Raw genomic sequence first — 14,509 nt, forward strand, 5'->3', positions numbered from 1 at the left:
AGTCTAATTTCTCTGCCCCACTTAGACCAGTTTCTCTCAAGGAAACCAACAGCCATCGAATTAGAGCCCAATGTGGAGTTGGAGCTGGACCAAACATGACCACTTCAGCTTAGCATGAACCAGTCATTTGATTAGCTTCAAAGTCCAAACAAACTGGTAAAAGATCAATGGCCACTTCTATCGCTTGATTACTTTGAGAGGCTTTGATTACCATCAATAACGTCAATCTATGCGTCATGTAACATTGGGGTTTACACAACTTACAGCCAAAGGCCATCTGTTTGCATGAGCAGACACTGTTCTGCAGAACACATGTCTGTAGCTGTATCAGGAGGTACACCTCCTGTAATATACAATGTATCAGGAATGCCAGGTATCCCTTCTCATTATCTGTGTATCCTCAGGACATGCAAGCTTACAGCAAGAAGAAAGGAGACAACTGTGATTGATGTGCCATACCTCAAGTCCAGTTGCCAAGCCCCTGAATGTTCTATAATCTGGCCATTAACTTCACTACACCCAGTATATTCCTCCAATCCCAACAGTCACGCAGACAGACAGGCAGTCAGGGTTTACCTTGTGGAAGCTTCCATGGAAGATTCTCTTCACTTGATCACTGTCGAATGTGACCCTCTGGATCTCCCCCCTCGTGTCCTTGTTATAATACGAAATCGTTTGGCTGGAAGCTGAATAGAGAAAAAACGAGTTTGAGGAGAGAAAAGAAAGAGGTTACAGATAGCTCTCCAACGTCGCATTAGGACTTGGTGTCATGCAAAGCTCCTAAACTAGAAACAGGACTCCAATACCATTATCATCAATGGGCAGTTTATCATAAAGTAGATATGCTTTGTGAAAGCTGCATCACAAACAACATGGTCGGGGCTTTATAAAGGCCAGCTGAAGATATCTTATACAGGATGCTGGAACCGGAGGAGGGTGAGGGTGGTTACTGAGGGAGACCAAAGCAGCCCTGGGCTCTGGAGCCCATTACGATCCCTTCACTGCTCCCATGAGAGAATATCAGACAGAACAACATAAATCTATCTACAGCTGCTGGATATGATATCGCCTCCTCACACAACACTACTTCCTCCTTCCTCTATGGCTGTGTCACAAATGGCACCCTATTGCCCATGAAGTGTACTACCTTTGGACCAGGGTACATATGGCTCCGGGCAAAAGTAGTGCACTACGTAGGGAGTAGGGGGGTCATTTTGGGATGCAACACCAGTGACATCTTGTAACCCTCGTTGTAAACCCTCTGTCCTCGACCCCTTCAAATCCCCAGAGCTAGAGAGCCTTACGATCAATGGTGACCCCGACTTCAGGCTTGTCGTCCTTGGTGGACACCTGCCAGATGTCAAAGGCCTCGTTGGGTGTGTCCGGGAGGAGACGGAACATCATGATGATGGTGTAGGAGTGAGGTAGTCCGTCTGGGTGGATCTCCCTGTTCAAACCCCCACAATAAGACAGACCATTAAAAAAATGACAAAATACACAATAATCAATTCACCATTAATATACATGTGTACAGTATTACTCTATGCCTATGAAGCACCATGATGTGGCTGATGTTCTTCCATAGAGTCGCAAGCAGAGGTAAAACTCTGATGCGGAAGGTTAAGCTGAATGGAGATATACAGTATTTGATAGGACTACTGTGCGGCTGATAAAACACTTAGAGATGTACGATGTAGGAGATAGACAGTGTAGTTGGATGTCTCGGAGCTACGTGGGAACTTCAGATTGAGCTAGAACACTACTATAGGGCAGTCCATATTCTGACCTGTTGGGTCAGCCAATCACAAGCGAATAAGCAGGACATTGTACATTTATTGACCTAGTTTAGAGGGGAATGGGGTCTAACATTTTGTCTGAACATAGTTGAGTATGACGTGTCATCTCCAAGTGCCAAACCAACGTTAATACCGTTTTTGCTGCATGGGAAAGGCCCACAAAAAGGTAATGTTTAAAAACAAGTAATTTCTGGATTCGAGCGGAGACAAGCTTTCCGAGTCTGAGACTATCATTATAATGTGCTGCAACTCAATTATCCCTTAAATCCATTAGCCCACAAAAGTAGTGCAGACATACACTGCAAATTAGTGGATTCAGCTATTTCAGCCACACCCATTGCTGACAGGTGTATAAAATCAAGCACACAGTCATGCAATCTCCATAGGTCAATCAATCAAGCACATGTATTTATAAAGCCCTTTTACACCAGCCGATGTCATAAACAGACATCGACAGTAGAATGACACGTATTGAAGAGATCAGTGACTTTTAACGTGGCACCGTCATAGGATGCCACCTTTCCAACAAGTCAAGTTTGTCAAATGTCTGCCCTGCTAGAGCTGCCGTGGTCAACTGTAAGTGCTGTTATTGTGAAGTGGCAACGTTTAGGAGCAACAATGGCTCAGCCTCGAAGTGGTAGGCCACACAAGCTCACAGAACAGGATCCCTCACTACAGAGTTCCAAACTGCCTCTGGAAGCAACGTCAGCACAATAACTGTTCGTCGGGAGCTTCATGAAATGGGTTTCCATGGCTGAGCAGCCACACACAAGCCTAAGATCACCATGCGCAATGCCAAGCGTCAGCTGGAGTGGTGTAAAATTCGCCACCATTGGACTCGTTCTCTGAAGTGATGAATTACGCTTCACCATCTTGCAATCCGACGGACAAATCTGGGTTTGGTGGATGCCAGGAGAACGCTACCTGCCTGAATGCATAGTGCCAAGTGTAAAGTTTGGTGGAGGAGGAATAATGATCTGGGGCTGTTTTTCATGGTTCAGGCTAGGCCCCTTAGTTCCAGTGAAGGGAAATCTCAAAGCAACAGCATACAATGACATTCTAAACTATTCTGTGCTTCCAACTTTGTGGCAACAGTTTGGGGAAGGCCCATTCCTGTTTCAGCATGGCAATACCCATGTGCACAAAGCTTTGGTCCATACAGAAATGGTTTGTCAAGATTGGTGTGGAAGAACTTGACTGGTCTGCACAGATCCCTGATGTCAACCGCATCAAACACCTTTGGGATGAATTGGAACGCCAACTGCGAGCCAGGCCTAATCACCCAACATCAGTGCCCGACCTCAGTAATGCTCTTGTGGTTGAATGGAAGCAAGTCCCCGCAGCAATGTTCCAACATCTAGTGGAAAGCCTTCCTAGAAGAGTGGAGGCTGTTATAGCAGCAAATGGGGGACCAACTCCATATTAATGCCCATGATTTTGGATTGAGATGTTCGACGAGCAGGTGTCCACGTACATTTTGCTATGCAGTGTACAACCACAAGAATTGACCATTCAAAGCCAAAGACAATGATAGCGTTGTAAAATTCCAGTAACTTTCATAAAATGCACGTGCTATCCAGAAATCCTGGTTGGAGGATTCTGGATTTCCTGATAATTCCCTCCTGATTCCGGGAATCTTCCAAACAGGATTTCTGAAAAACCTGGTGATTTTGGGAAAGAAAACAGATTTTTTTGTAATCCAAGAAAATGGTATCTCTGACTCACGTGGTGGGCTGGGTCAGGAAGGAGTTCTTATGGAGTCTGTAGGCTGTGTAGCTGTTGAAGGAACCAGGTTCCATAGACACTCCCTTGATATAGCCATAGGTCTTCTCTGTCAGGTTGAACGCCTCCAGCATCCTGAAGCCTACAGCACAAGGTAAAGAACTAATTTTAGTTCTAGAACTTCTCAAACCAATGAGGGAATGATCCATGTGGTTTCTGCAGATGGTTCTAATTTGGGATGTACATAAATAATCAACTGAGCATTTTTACCAGGTGATGTGAATCCATTCAGGTAGATCAGGGGACAAGCTGTGAAGATAATATCAAAGATTAGCAACAGTTCAATTCGTTTCTAGAATTTTATCTTGGGCGATAAATGAAATGGCTTACTGCTAAATACTATAAGTGGTATCCAAAATAACAAACAACAAAACAGCTTACATGACGTTGCTGTTTCGCAAATGAAGGTCACAAGGTTGTCTTGGATAGTTGCAAAGGCGTCAAAGTCGTCCACAATAAAGATGTGTCTGTCGCTTGGCTTGCTGCCAATGTTCTGCAGCTCAGCAAAATCCACATCGGCAACACCAACCACAAAAACACTGTAACCTGGAGAAGGAGCACATGCATTCTCAGAAAACCAACTACACTATGTGCATGGGGTGATGCTAAAATGCTACAGATTGGTAATACCTCAATGACAACATTTGCAACCATTATGGGATATGACTGACAATGGGTTCACTTGAAGATTGCTGTGCAGCAAATTGAGTAACCCTTACCAGCATGTTGCAGTGTGGCAGCGTTTTTCTTCACCTCATCCTGAGAGCGACCGTCTGTGACAGCTACCACAACCTTGGGAACATTCCTCCTCATTCCATTTTCTGGGGCGAACACCTTCTCCTTGACATGCATCAAAGCAGCGCCTGATCAAGAACAAAGAAAGGTAGATTAATTAACTTCTTATGGATGAGGCGCAGTATTGAGTAGCTTGGATGAATAAGCGTGCCCAGAGTAAACTGCCTGCTACTCAGGCCCAGAAGCTAAGATATGCATATTATTAGTAGATTTGGATAGAAAACACTCTGAAGTTTCTAAAACTGTTTGAATGATGTCTGTGAGTGTAACAGAACTCATATGGCAGGCAAAATCTGAGGAAATCTGAGGTTTGTAGTTTTTCAAGTCTTGGCCTATCCAATATACAGTGTCTGTGGGGTCATATTACACTTCCTAAGGCTTCCACTAGATGTCAACAGTCTTTAGAACCTTGTTTGAGGCTTCTACTGTGAAGTGGGGGAGAATAAGAGCTGATTGAGTGAGAGGTCCGCCAGCAGGGCATAAGCTTCAGACATGCGCACGCCCGTGAGAGGTAGCTGAGTTCCATTGAATTTCTAAAGAAAAAGGAATTCTCCGGTTGAAAACTTACTGAAGATTTATGATAAAAACATCGTAAAGATTGATTCTATACATCGTTTGACATGTTTCCACAAACTGTAATGGAATTTTTTGAGTTTGTCTGGCCTGCGCGTCGTGAATTTGGATTTGTGAACTGAAGGCGCAAACAAAAAGGAGGTATTTGGACAAAAAGGATGGACTTTATCGAACAAAACAAACATTTATTGTGGAACTGGGATTCCTGGGAGTGCGTTCTGATGAAGATCAAAGGTAAGTGAATATTTATAATGCTATTTCTGACTTCTGTTGACTCCAACATGGCGGATATATGTATGGCTTGTTTTTGTGTCTGAGCGCCGTACTCAGATTGCATGGTGTGCTTTTTTGGTAAAGCTTTTTTGAAATCTGACACAGCGGTTGCATTAAGGAGAAGTTTATCTAAAGTTCCATGCATAACACTTGTATTTTCATCAACATTTATGATGAGTATTTCTGTAAATTCATGTGGCTCTCTGCAAAATCACCGGAGGTTTTGGAAGCAAAACATTACTGAACATAACGCGCCAATGTAAACTGAGATTTTTGGATATAAATATGAACTTTATCGAACAAAACATACATGTATTTTGTAACATGAAGTCCTATGAGTGTAATCTGATGAAGATCATCAAAGGTTAGTGATTAATTTTATCTCTATTTCTGCTTTTTGTGACTCCTCTCTTTGGCTGGAAAAATGGCTGTGTTTTTCTATGACTAGTTGCTGACCTAACATAATCGTTTGGTGTGCTGTCGCTGTAAAGCCTTTTTTAAATCGGACACTGTGGTGGGATTAACAAGAAGTTTATCATTAAAATGGTGTAAAATACTTGTATGTTTGAGGAATTTTAATTATGAGATTTCTGTTGTTTGAATTTGGCGCCCTACACTTTCACTGGCTGTTGTCATATCGATCCAGTTAACTTCTTTGGGATAGGGGGCAGTATTTTCACGGCCGGATAAAAAACGTACCCGATTTAATCTGGTTACTACTCCTGCCCAGAAACTAGAATATACATATAATTTATAGATTTGGATAGAAAACACTCTAAAGTTTCTAAAACTGTTTGAATGGTGTCTGTGAGTATAACAGAACTCATATGGCAGGCCAAAACCTGAGAAGATTCCATACAGGAGGTGCCCTGTCTGACAATTTGTTGTCCTTCTGTTGCATCTCTATCGACATTACAGCAACTGTGCTGTAACGTGACACTTTCTAAGGCTTCCATTGGCTCTATAAAACCGCCAGAAAGTGGAATGGGGTGTCTGCTGTCTCTGGGCAAAGTACAGCAGCAGAGTTTGTAAGTGGTCAGCCTGGGGACAGTGAGACTGGAGATGCGCGGTCACGAGAACTCGCCATGTTTTTCTTTCAGTCTTTGAATGAATACGTCACCTGGTTGGAATATTATCGCTATTTTACAAAAAAATAGCATTAAAAATGTATTTTAAACAGCGTTTGACATGCTTCTAAGTACGGTAATGGAATATTTGTACATTTTTTGTCACGAAATGCGCTCGCGCGTTACCCTTCGGATAGTGACCTGAACGCACGAACAAAACGGAGGTATTTGGATATAACTATGGATTATTTGGAACCAAAACAACATTTGTTGTTGAAGTAGAAGTCCTGGGAGTGCATTCTGACGAAGAACAGCAAAGGTAATCCAATTTTTCTAATAGTAATTCTGAGTTTAGGTGACCCCGAAGTTGGCGGATGTCAAAATAGCTAGCCGTGATGGCCGAGCTATGTACTCAGAATATTGCAAAATGTGCTTTCGCCGAAAAGCTATTTTAAAATCGGACATAGCGATTGCATAAAGGAGTTCTGTATCTATAATTCTTAAAATAATTGTTATGTATTTTGTCAACGTTTATCATGAGTAATTTAGTAAATTCACCGGAAATTTTCGGTGGGTATGCTAGTTCTGAACATCACATGCTAATGTAAAAAACTGTTTTTTGATATAAATATGAACTTGATTGAACAAAACATGCATGTATTGTATAACATAATGTCCTAGGAGTGTCATCTGATGAAGATCATCAAAGGTTAGTCCTGTATTTAGCTGTGGTTTTGGTTTATGTGACATATATGCTTGCTTGGAAAATGGCTGTGTGATTATTTGTGTCTATGTACTCTCCTAACATAATCTAATGTTTTGCTTTCACTGTAAACCCTTTTTGAAATCGGACAATGTGGTTAGATTAACGAGAGTCTTATCTTTAAAATGGTGTAAAATAGTTGATTGTTTGATAAAATTGAATTGTGGTATAGTTAGTTGGTTTTGTATTACGCGCCGTGCGATGCCATTGGCTGTTGGCTAGGGGTTCCGCAGGCGGAACGGGGTTCCGCTAGCGGAACGTCTGTCCTCAACAGGTTAACGGGATTCCAGCCATAAGAAGTGTTGAGGTGATAGACAACAATGTACACTGCTCAAAAAAATTAAGGGAACCCCAATAAAGGAGTGGTTCTGCAGGTGGTGACCACAGACCACTTCTCAGTTCCTAAGCTTCCTGGCTGATGTTTTGGTCACTTTTGAATGCTGGCGGTGCTTTCACTCTAGTGGTAGCATGAGACGGAGTCTACAACCCACACAAGTGGCTCAGGTAGTGCAGCTCATCCAGGATGGCACATCAATGCGAGCTGTGGCAAGAAGGTTTGCTGTGTCTGTCAGTGTAGTGTCCAGAGCATGGAGGCGCTACCAGGAGAGAGGCCAGTACATCAGGAGACGTGGAGGAGGCCGTAGGAGGGCAACAACCCAGCAGCAGGACCGCTACCTCCGCCTTTGTGCAATGAGGAGCAGGAGGAGCACTGCCAGAGCCCTGCAAAATGACATCCAGTAGGCCACAAATGTGCATGTGTCTGCTCAAACGGTCAGAAACAGACTCCATGAGGGTGGTATGAGGGCCCGACGTCCACAGGTGGGGGTTGTGCTTACAGCCCAACACCGTGCAGGACGTTTGGCAAATTCGCCACTGGCGCCCTGTGCTCTTCACAGATGAAAGCAGGTTCACACTGAGCACATGTGACAGACGTGACAGAGTCTGGAGACGCCGTGGAGAACGTTCTGCTGCCTGCAACATCCTCCAGCATGACCGGTTTGGCGGTGGGTCAGTCATGGTGTGGGGTGGCATTTCTTTGGGGGACCGCACAGCCCTCCATGTGCTCGCCAGAGGTAGCCTGACTGCCATTAGGTACCGAGATGAGATCCTCAGACCCCTTGTGAGACCATATGCTGGTGCGGTTGGCCCTGGGTTCCTCCTAATGCAAGACAATGCTAGACCTCATGTGGCTGGAGTGTGTCAGCAGTTCCTGCAAGAGGAAGGCATTGATGCTATGGACTGGCCCGCCCGTTCCCCAGACCTGAATCCAATTGAGCACATCTGGGACATCATGTCTCGCTCCATCCACCAACGCCACGTTGCACCACAGACTGTCCAGGAGTTGGCGGATGCTTTAGTCCAGGTCTGGGAGGAGATCCCTCAGGAGACCATCCGCCACCTCATCAGGAGTATGCCCAGGCGTTGTAGGGAGGTCATACAGGCACGTGGAGGCCACACACACTACTGAGCCTCATTTTGACTTGTTTTAAGGACATTACATCAAAGTTGGATCAGCCTGTAGTGTGGTTTTCCACTTTAATTTTGAGTGTGACTCCAAATCCAGACCTCCATGGGTTGATAAATTGGATTTCCATTGATTATTTTTGTGTGATTTTGTTGTCAGCACATTCAACTATGTAAAGAAAAAAGTATTTAATAAGGTTATTTCATTCATTCAGATCTAGGATGTGTTATTTTAGTATTTTTTTGAGCAGTGTATATTCAAAGGATGGATATTTCAAGACTAAGCATGCCTGGCTCCGATGAAACATGTTGGTGTCCATTGCAAAGTCACTTTTACAACCAGAGACTAGTACTGCATCCCAAATGGCATCCTATTCCCTTAATAGTACACTACTTTTGATCAGGGCCCATAAGGCCCTGGTCAAAAGAAGTGCACTATATAGGGAATAGGGGGGGCATTTGGGAGACAACCTAGTTGGTGGAAGCTGGGTTTGGGGAGCCTCACCGGTCTTAGTGTTTCCTCCTCGGTACTGGATCAGCTGTAGAGCAGCGAGAGCGTTGCCCTTGTCCGAGTAAGAGTTCAGCCTGAACTCTGTCTTTGCTTCGTCGCTGTACTGCACGAACGACACCTGTTTCCAAAGTAGAAAGCATTACAAGGAGTTATAGTATGATTTCATACCGCACCTATTATTCTAAACAGTTCGCCAATTTGACTAACAATTACAACGTGCTTTTTCCTCTATTTACAGCACTACTCACCTGCATTCCTGTCGATCCGATGACGTCGAAGGCTCCAATCATGCTGAAGACGAACTGCACCACTTTCCGGAAACTGTCTTCTCCAATACTCCACGAGCCGTCAATAAGGAACACCACATCTGCCTTGGCACCTTTGCACACTGAGGCAAAAGAAAAAGAACTCAGTGAACTGCACTTAAAAGATTCCATGGCAGGCACCAGATTCTGGGCTGCCTGGAACACCAGGCCCGATAACAGAAAGGCATGATAATGAGAGTCGGCAACCTCAAAAATAAAAACTTCTGCATGAATCTCACAAACAAAACCATTGAGAGAAAGAAATTACATAATGAAGCTATACATGGCAATTATTGGTTTAATTGATCACACTTTCCTGGAAAAAAAACTAACAAAACTAGGAACATTTGGTTACCATAAAGGCTGGAAATGAACTGCTCTTTAATGTCTTTCTCTCTTAGCACAAAAAACGAGTTGGCAAAACACGAGATAATGTCTGCCTGATGTGATAGAGCACTTTATTTTTGTATCTCTCGCAATCCCCTTCCTCCAAGTCAGAATCCATAAACAAGTTTTACACAATACCTTATCAAACAAACAGCTTCTTTGGACTTTCTCAACACCTAGGTCAGTCATTAGTCAATGGGTGAGTTCCTATTGAAAACCCTGGAGGGTCTGTGTTGAGCATGTGGCGGCCATTACTTTAACACTGGCACCACTCTGACATAGAGGAAATATGTCTGCAGGTCTCTGCTTCTGCCAAATAGTGAGATTTTGATGTCATTGCATGTTTTCTGAACTTGGCTTTTTATGACTCTCAACTAATCGCACTAAAACACACTCAAATTCAAATGTCGATGACTTTGCAGTTGACACCGAGTTTGGGCTCCAAGGAAGGCTTAAAATGTTCCATATAGCCTTGGTGAATGTGGTGCCGTTTGGTGCTTTGGCACTATGAGGGTGATGGATACTGTATGTCGTAGTCATCATGGCACCATTGGTTCTTACCGGCCCATGCAGGAGGAATGGTAGGTGGTGGTGGAGGAGTGGGGGGTAGCGTTGGGGCTTCAGTAGGTTTGACCACTTTGAGAAAGAGACAACAAAGTGTCAGTAAACATCAACAAAGAAATGACAAATTCGGATAGCACATCGGCACCACTTTTGTAAGAAGCTGAAGACTACTTAGGTAACTGCACTGACTGTAAGTCACTCTGGATAAGAGTGTCTGCTAAATTACTCAAATGTAAATACTCACATGTTCTCTCTTTGGTGCTGACTCCAGGGCCCTCCAGGTTAGGGGTCTGAACGAAGACGGTGGCGCTGTAAAGAGCGTCAGGGGAGAGCCCCTTGAAGCAGTACTGGCTCTGAGCTGCAGTGATGGTGATCTCCTGCTGACCTTTACTGGAAGCTACACACAGACAAAACAAAGAGAAATATGAGACATGTTGACATATGTTGAGAAGAGAAACACGTTGACATGTGTTGACTGCCGAGGCCGCTGCCTGAAACGTTGCTCCTCATAAAAATCATGGGTCTTCTCTGAGTACAAAAAGCAGAGTTAATGCCATTCAGCTGGGGCTATGACAGTGCTGCGGTAAAGCAAATAGATGGAATATCGGTGTTGTCACGCTACACATGTAATTCAATATGAATTGTTTTGGGGAAAACGTAGAAAGTTTTCCAAAATGTGGTATTTTTGGTCAAATGAACCATGAGACCAAGACAGTGGCCTTATAAGGGCAAATATCCCCTCAATCACTTCTCCTGGGCTGACCCCTTGCTGCTCAAGGTAGAAGACCAAGATTATTGCGCAGAGATGTACAGTATGCTATGATCCTCATTCCTCAACCACATTCCACTTCAGTAACAAACAATTAGCATTCTAATTCTGACTTGGAAGCTCAGTCTGTCTGGGAAGCATCTTTAAAAGGTCGCTGGCTTTTCAAACCTTGGGGACTGTTTACTTTTGGTGAGTGTTTTCTACAGCAGTTGTCTTTCTGACACAAGCAAAGCCTGCTTAAGTTTGGAAATGTGTCATGGTTAATGACTACCATGTTCATATTTAAATCCTTGACATACTGCTTCTTGTTTTTAACAGTTTATACCTCTACTGAAAAAATAAAAATAAAAAAAATAATGATTGTGACGTTATACAATACATAGCCTAATAGTCTACCGCGTATTACACAGGGCAGAATTAATATTATTATTTTTTATGATTCAATATGTCTTTGGTAAATAATTGGTCTAGCCTATAGGATCCTCCAAAATGAAACAAACTAGTAGGTCGAAGGAATTGTCCGTAGAGTTCCGAGGCAGGATTGTGTCGAGGCACAGATCTGGGGAAGGGTACCAAAAATGTCTGCATCATTGAAGGTCTCCAAGAACACAGTGGCCTCCATCATTCTTAAACGGAAGAAGTTTAGAACCACCAAGACTCTTCCTAGAGCTGGCCGACCGGCCAAACTGAGCAAACGGGGAAGAAGGGCCTTGGTCAGGGAGGTGACCAAGAACTCGATGGTCACTATGACAGAGCTCTAGAGTTCCCAAGATTCTCTGGTCTGATGAAACCAACATTGAACTCTTTGGACTGAATGCCAAGCGTCATGTCTGTAGGAAACGTGGCACCATCCCTACGGTGAAGCATGGTGGTGGCAGCATCATGCTGTGGGGATGTTTTTCAGTGGCAGGGACTGGGAGACTAGGTACGATCGAGGGAAGGATGAACGGAGCAAAGTACAGAGAGATCCTTGAGGAAAACCTTCTCCAGAGCGCGCAGGACCTCAGACCTCAGGCTCACCTTCCAACAGCACAATGACCCTAAGCACACAGCCAAGACAACGCAGGAGCGGCTTCAGGACAAGTCTCTGAATGTCAGATCACATACAGCAGGAGCCCGGACATGAACTAAACCAAACATCTCTGGAGAGACCTGAAAATAGCCATGCAGCGACGCTCCCAATCCAACCTGACAGAGCTTGAGAAGATCTGCAGAGAAGAATGGGAGAAACTCCCCAAATACTGGTGTGCCAAGCTTGTAGCGTCATACCAAAGAAGACTCGAGGCTGTAATCGCTGCCAAAGGTACTTCAACAAAATACTGAGTAAAGGGTCTGAATACTTATGTAAAAGGCTATAATGTAACAAAATTAGGATAAAGTCAAGGGGTCTGAATACTTTCCAAATGCACTGTATGTGGAAATAGCCATTTTCTATGTTTTGTAGTCAAAAAGATAGAGGAAGATAAATGTTTCCAATGACATCATCAACCAATTAGTAGACAATTAGTAGACAATGCCTACTCATAATTAGTAAAAGCACATGATGGACACTGATTATGTCATTGGAAACTTATCTTCCTCTATCTACCTCTTCCTCTATCTACCTCTAACATAGAAATGTGACATTTTCACATATGTTGATGTTGGGATGGTGCTGGAGATGATGAATTTTAAATTGAACATGTAAAAAAAGTTTAAGCACATTTCTCTGCTGTAAAACCGGAGTAGCCTATCAGAATGATTGAAAAAGGAACCACAGGAAAGCGCAGCCTCCATTCGCTATTCGATCGCACACAGATGATAACGGCCCATTCTAAATCCAAACAAATGTAGCGTGTTAATAAAGACAAGATTACATTGAGAATAGTGTGATGAGTTAAAATATTATCACTTGATGAGGGAACAGCTAGTGCCTTAGAGCGCAAGCTTTTTGTTGTGACTTTTTACAAATCATCAATATAGTTGCATAAAGCAGCCCATATATGTTTGGATTTCTATGACATTCTAAAGTTTGTGTCATTCACAACTAAAGTTGCCAAATAACTCTAAATCTAGCATATAGGACCTGTTTCAAATGATCACTTTTACACTCAACATAGCTCATATGCGCACTCGCTCGGGAATGGTAAAGGTTTACTATAAAATCATATAATAAAAAATAATGGCACAGAATTTATGAGCATATCTTGTCCATTAAATGAACTAGCCCACAGCCTAGGCTCCCACTGGCATGGCACCTAGCCAGATCACATACAGTAGGCCAACTCATATTCTGTTCTTCTGAAATACATTTCCTTCATATCATAATGTTTCTTTAGACCTGCCTGAAATAAATAATGGACGTATTGTGATGGTGGATTTATTAGACTTTGAAAAAATCTCGGTCCACATGCAAACATTAATACAGATGGATTCAAAGGCCGACAGTAATAAAAAGGATGCCATCTTTTCAGACGGAGACAACTAAAACTTGGTGGTCAGATGCTTTCAGAACACGCCACATTTATGCATTCTCCTTCAAGAGATAAACACATGGGCGGGCTGAGGATAAACAGTCGTGTGAATGTCTAGATCTCAACATGATGATGCTCCTTCTGAAATCTCCTTTATGGCTTCAGACATAAGAAGAAGCATAAACTCAATTATAATGCAGCAATTCTTCAGGGTAGAAAAAGAGTCTCTCATGTGGCAAAGCTTAAAGGTGCAATCTGAAATGAATGTTTGGCTGAGACTTACGGTCCAGAGGGTTGAGCTTGATCCTGTAGGAGGTGGCAGCCCTGTGAGGACTCCACTTGATGCAGAACTTGTCGAAGCCAACGTTGTAGGTCTCGATGTTGGTGACGTTCAGGTAGACTGGAGTAGAGCACAAGAAGAAGTGTCTCAGACTGACTTCAAGACCGAGTCCCAAATGACACCCTATTCCATACATAGTGCACTACTACTGACCAGGGCACATAGGGCTCCAGTCAAAATTAATCCACTATATAGGGAGCCATTTGGGATGGTTAACATTGATGCTTCAGAAAGATGATATTTCTGTAGATCAGATACATACGTGTTGTTCCTTGTCCTTTGAGGGCCCCGCTCATGCCAGCATCATACTGGGCAAACACTTTGACATCGTAGGTGGTGCCAGGGAGGAGGTTCTGGAGGGTGTATGAAGTCACGTCACCCACAAACACGTCCAAGCTCTTACTCTGATCTTCTTCTGCAGGCAAAAACAACACAATCTCCAGATTAACAGCAACAACACTGCAACACAATCTCTACAGTAATAACATCAACACTACAACACAATCTCTACAGTAATAACAACAACACTACAACACAATCTCTACTTTAATAACAGCAACACTACAACACAATCTCTACTTTACTCATGAAGATAAGGAGAAGAGCAGACCTATCTAAACCTGAAATCATCTCATTTGAAATGTAAAGATGGCCCTTAGATTTCATG

At 43.2% G+C, this 14,509-nt stretch overlaps 1 protein-coding gene across 8 annotated transcripts in view; it reads right to left on the reverse strand.

The window, feature by feature from the left end:
• Nucleotides 1-14,509, reverse strand: part of LOC106607687 (collagen alpha-1(XII) chain) — a 96,469-nt gene that overhangs the window by 16,627 nt on the left and 65,333 nt on the right. For all 8 annotated transcript variants that reach the window (XM_082976784.1, XM_082976787.1, XM_082976783.1 and 5 more), the window contains 12 exons: nucleotides 14,105-14,257; nucleotides 13,786-13,902; nucleotides 10,525-10,677; nucleotides 10,278-10,352; nucleotides 9,273-9,412; nucleotides 9,019-9,142; nucleotides 4,298-4,441; nucleotides 3,960-4,124; nucleotides 3,789-3,827; nucleotides 3,522-3,660; nucleotides 1,305-1,447; nucleotides 577-686 (listed from right to left, as the gene is read on the reverse strand). In XM_082976784.1, the coding sequence (XP_082832910.1) occupies nucleotides 577-686; nucleotides 1,305-1,447; nucleotides 3,522-3,660; nucleotides 3,789-3,827; nucleotides 3,960-4,124; nucleotides 4,298-4,441; nucleotides 9,019-9,142; nucleotides 9,273-9,412; nucleotides 10,278-10,352; nucleotides 10,525-10,677; nucleotides 13,786-13,902; nucleotides 14,105-14,257 (1,502 nt within the window). The remainder of the gene's footprint in view (nucleotides 1-576; nucleotides 687-1,304; nucleotides 1,448-3,521; nucleotides 3,661-3,788; nucleotides 3,828-3,959; nucleotides 4,125-4,297; nucleotides 4,442-9,018; nucleotides 9,143-9,272; nucleotides 9,413-10,277; nucleotides 10,353-10,524; nucleotides 10,678-13,785; nucleotides 13,903-14,104; nucleotides 14,258-14,509) is intronic.

The sequence above is a fragment of the Salmo salar genome, chromosome 06 (genome assembly GCF_965601325.2).
Source record: "Salmo salar chromosome 06, fSalSal1, whole genome shotgun sequence".
Lineage (NCBI taxonomy): Eukaryota > Metazoa > Chordata > Actinopteri > Salmoniformes > Salmonidae > Salmo > Salmo salar.